General features: G+C 42.3%; 1 protein-coding gene across 1 annotated transcript in view; it reads left to right on the top strand.

The window, feature by feature from the left end:
* Dnah8 (dynein axonemal heavy chain 8) overlaps window positions 1–3,749 on the top strand; it is a 308,707-nt gene that overhangs the window by 14,926 nt on the left and 290,032 nt on the right. The window contains exon 6 of the mRNA XM_008840196.1: window positions 344–507. Coding sequence (XP_008838418.1) covers window positions 344–507 — 164 coding nt within the window. The remainder of the gene's footprint in view (window positions 1–343; window positions 508–3,749) is intronic.

Raw genomic sequence — 3,749 nt, 5'->3', positions numbered from 1 at the left:
TTTCTTCTTTTTTCTTTTTGAAACATGGCCTCATGTAGCTGTAGATGGCCTTGAAATCACTCCTAGCCCAGGATGACCTTAAACTCCTGTCCCCTCTTCCTCCACTTTGCAAGTGCTGAGGCACGTGCCTCTACACATGGTTTATGCAGTGCTGGGAATCAAACCCAGGACTCTGTGCATGCTAGGGAAACACGCTACCAACTGAGCCACATCTCCAGTCCTTAGAATTATATTTCTATGAAGTGCTAGATCTTTAACACTTCTGTAAATTCTACAGCTTGGGTGCACATCCTGGTGTTTCACACAGGGACACTTCTTTTTTAAATATTCTTTTTTCTTCCAGGTGCTAGAATAAGCATCAAAGGAACTGTGATGTTAAAGAAGGTAGACAACATCGATTTTTCCAGACTGCATACCTTTGAAGAAGTAGCAGCAGCAGCGAGCAATTCAGAGATGGTCCATCAACTGGAGGAGGTGCTGATGGTGTGGTACAAGCAGATAGAGCAGGTGAGGCTACTCAGTTTCACCTTGAGTCACAGAGCTCTTTTGCATCCTTGTGTGAGAGCCACAGCACTAGACACCAGCCGTCCGACTGATCAAGCAATTGTTACTGTTGTTGATAAGTTCAGACCAGGTTCATTCATATCTGCATTTCTATGTCAAGTCCACAGCAGTAAAAATGGAGTATATGTCAAAATTGTGGGGACTGTGGCGATAGCTCAGTTGCTACAGTGCTTGTCACACAAGCACGAGGACTTGAGGTCAATCAACATCCATGTAAACAGCATCTGTGTAAAAAGCTGAACATGATGGTGTGGACTTATGGTCCCAGAGCTGGGGAGACAGAGGTAGGTGGATCCCTGGGCACTGGCCAGCCAGCTTAGTTTAATTGGTGAGCCCCGGGTACCAGTGAAATACCTAGTCTCAGAAGAAAAGAAAAATCCACAAAAATCAAACAGAGCAACAATGACAACAACAACAAACAACAGCACAACAGCGAGGTAGATGGTATCTGAGGAAAGACCCCTGAGGTCAGCTTCTAACCACCACACACACACACACACACACACACACACACACACACACACACTGATAGAGATGCAGATCTCAGGAATAAGGGCATAACCCTCATCATTTACCTCCCAAAGTTCTCAAGTCCAAATACTCTCACACTGAGGACTAGGTCTTGACATATGAATTTGGGGGGAGGGGGACATGAATATCCAGCCAATAGCGATGCCATGGGCATTGTTTAACAAGACCCCCCCCTTAACATTTCCTTTCTTCCATTCCACCATTAAGTACATTTAATTTATTCCCTTCAACGATGCTTGGTTTTCCTCTATGCAGAAATCATATTTTATTAGTTAGGCTTTCTGACATTTAAATTACATCAGATATACTTTATTTAAGGAAGGAGAGAAGTTTATTCATCCATTCCCTCAGAAAGTAATTCTACTTAGCTATTACAAAGAACAATAATGCATACTCAACAGCAGTCTTTAAAATAGTTTAAAAATTTCTCTCTCTCTTTCTTTCTATCCCTTTCTCTGTATGCGTATGTGTGGAGGTCAGAGGACAACTGGAGGCAAAGTAATTCTCTCCTTTTACTATGTGGGTCTTGAGGATCAAACTCAGGTTGTCAGGCTTGGCAGCAGGTGTCTTTACCATAGAGGCATCTTGCTGTTCCAAATATGAATAACTTCACTTACTTTGTTCTGGGATGTCTTTCACCAGAGGGAGTAGGAGTAGATGGTGGCAGCAGTAAATTTACGTTTTTGGTTTCAGAGAGTTATTTTCTAAAATTGCACTCACATACATGCAGGCAATACACTTATACACATAAAATAAAAATAATAAAGAAAATATTTTTTAAACATTACGGAAATAAGAGTTTATTTTGGCTGACAGTTCCAGGGTACAGTCTGTGGTTGTGTAAAAGTCACAGTGGCAGGAGCTTGAAGCAGCAGCTGATCCCACTGCACTCACAGTCTGGAAACAGAGATGAAAGTCAGTGTTCAGTTTGCTTTCGCCTTTTTATTCAGTTCAAGACCTTAGCCCACAGCGTGGCACAGCCCACAGCCAGGGTGGGTGTGACGGTTACTTTTTGTGCATGCAGTGCCTGCGGAGGCCAGAAGAGGGCATCAGATCCCCTGGAACTGGAGTTGTAGAAGGTTGTTAGCCACCATGTGGGGGGGGTACTGAATCCAGGTCCTCTGCAAGAACAGTGCTCTTAATCACTGAGCCATTTCTCCAGCCCCAAGAGTCTCCATCTTAAAAGATGTTAATGAAAGTACTTCTGAGACCTGGAGGTAAGATAGGAAAACACAAGAACCCCTCCTGTCCAGGGATCTTTGCAGAATAGAGGCATTATAGCAAGATGAATCTCTTCCTATATTCTTAGTCAGAAAGTATGACATATTAAAAAAATATATATATATATTATGATAAAAATTTAATAACCACATGATTAGAAGAAGCATTTCATCACAGCTTTAATGTATTCAGTAATGCACTCCAGAGCAAGGATACGTCTCTTTCAAAAGTGGTTATAAAATCAGAAAGTATGACATATTAAAAAAATATATATATATTATGATAATCTCTTTAACATGTATTTTTATCATTTAATATTGCAAAATATGCAATTCAATTCATAAGTCACAGAGAATGATCAATTAGAGCTATATTTCTTCTTTTTTCTTTTTGAAACATGGCCTCATGTAGCTGTAGATGGCCTTGAAATCACTCCTAGCCCAGGATGACCTTAAACTCCTGTCCCCTCTTCCTCCACTTTGCAAGTGCTGAGGCACGTGCCTCTACACATGGTTTATGCAGTGCTGGGAATCAAACCCAGGACTCTGTGCATGCTAGGGAAACACGCTACCAACTGAGCCACATCTCCAGTCCTTAGAATTATATTTCTATGAAGTGCTAGATCTTTAACACTTCTGTAAATTCTACAGCTTGGGTGCACATCCTGGTGTTTCACACAGGGACACTTCTTTTTTAAATATTCTTTTTTCTTCCAGGTGCTAGAATAAGCATCAAAGGAACTGTGATGTTAAAGAAGGTAGACAACATCGATTTTTCCAGACTGCATACCTTTGAAGAAGTAGCAGCAGCAGCGAGCAATTCAGAGATGGTCCATCAACTGGAGGAGGTGCTGATGGTGTGGTACAAGCAGATAGAGCAGGTGAGGCTACTCAGTTTCACCTTGAGTCACAGAGCTCTTTTGCATCCTTGTGTGAGAGCCACAGCACTAGACACCAGCCGTCCGACTGATCAAGCAATTGTTACTGTTGTTGATAAGTTCAGACCAGGTTCATTCATATCTGCATTTCTATGTCAAGTCCACAGCAGTAAAAATGGAGTATATGTCAAAATTGTGGGGACTGTGGCGATAGCTCAGTTGCTACAGTGCTTGTCACACAAGCACGAGGACTTGAGGTCAATCAACATCCATGTAAACAGCATCTGTGTAAAAAGCTGAACATGATGGTGTGGACTTATGGTCCCAGAGCTGGGGAGACAGAGGTAGGTGGATCCCTGGGCACTGGCCAGCCAGCTTAGTTTAATTGGTGAGCCCCGGGTACCAGTGAAATACCTAGTCTCAGAAGAAAAGAAAAATCCACAAAAATCAAACAGAGCAACAATGACAACAACAACAAACAACAGCACAACAGCGAGGTAGATGGTATCTGAGGAAAGACCCCTGAGGTCAGCTTCTAACCACCACACACACACAC

This window comes from Nannospalax galili, unplaced genomic scaffold, assembly GCF_000622305.1.
Source record: "Nannospalax galili isolate Female #2095 unplaced genomic scaffold, S.galili_v1.0 scaffold538, whole genome shotgun sequence".
Lineage (NCBI taxonomy): Eukaryota > Metazoa > Chordata > Mammalia > Rodentia > Spalacidae > Nannospalax > Nannospalax galili.
Note: the sequence above shows the minus strand (reverse complement) of the source record. Positions and strands in the feature narration are given on the sequence as shown.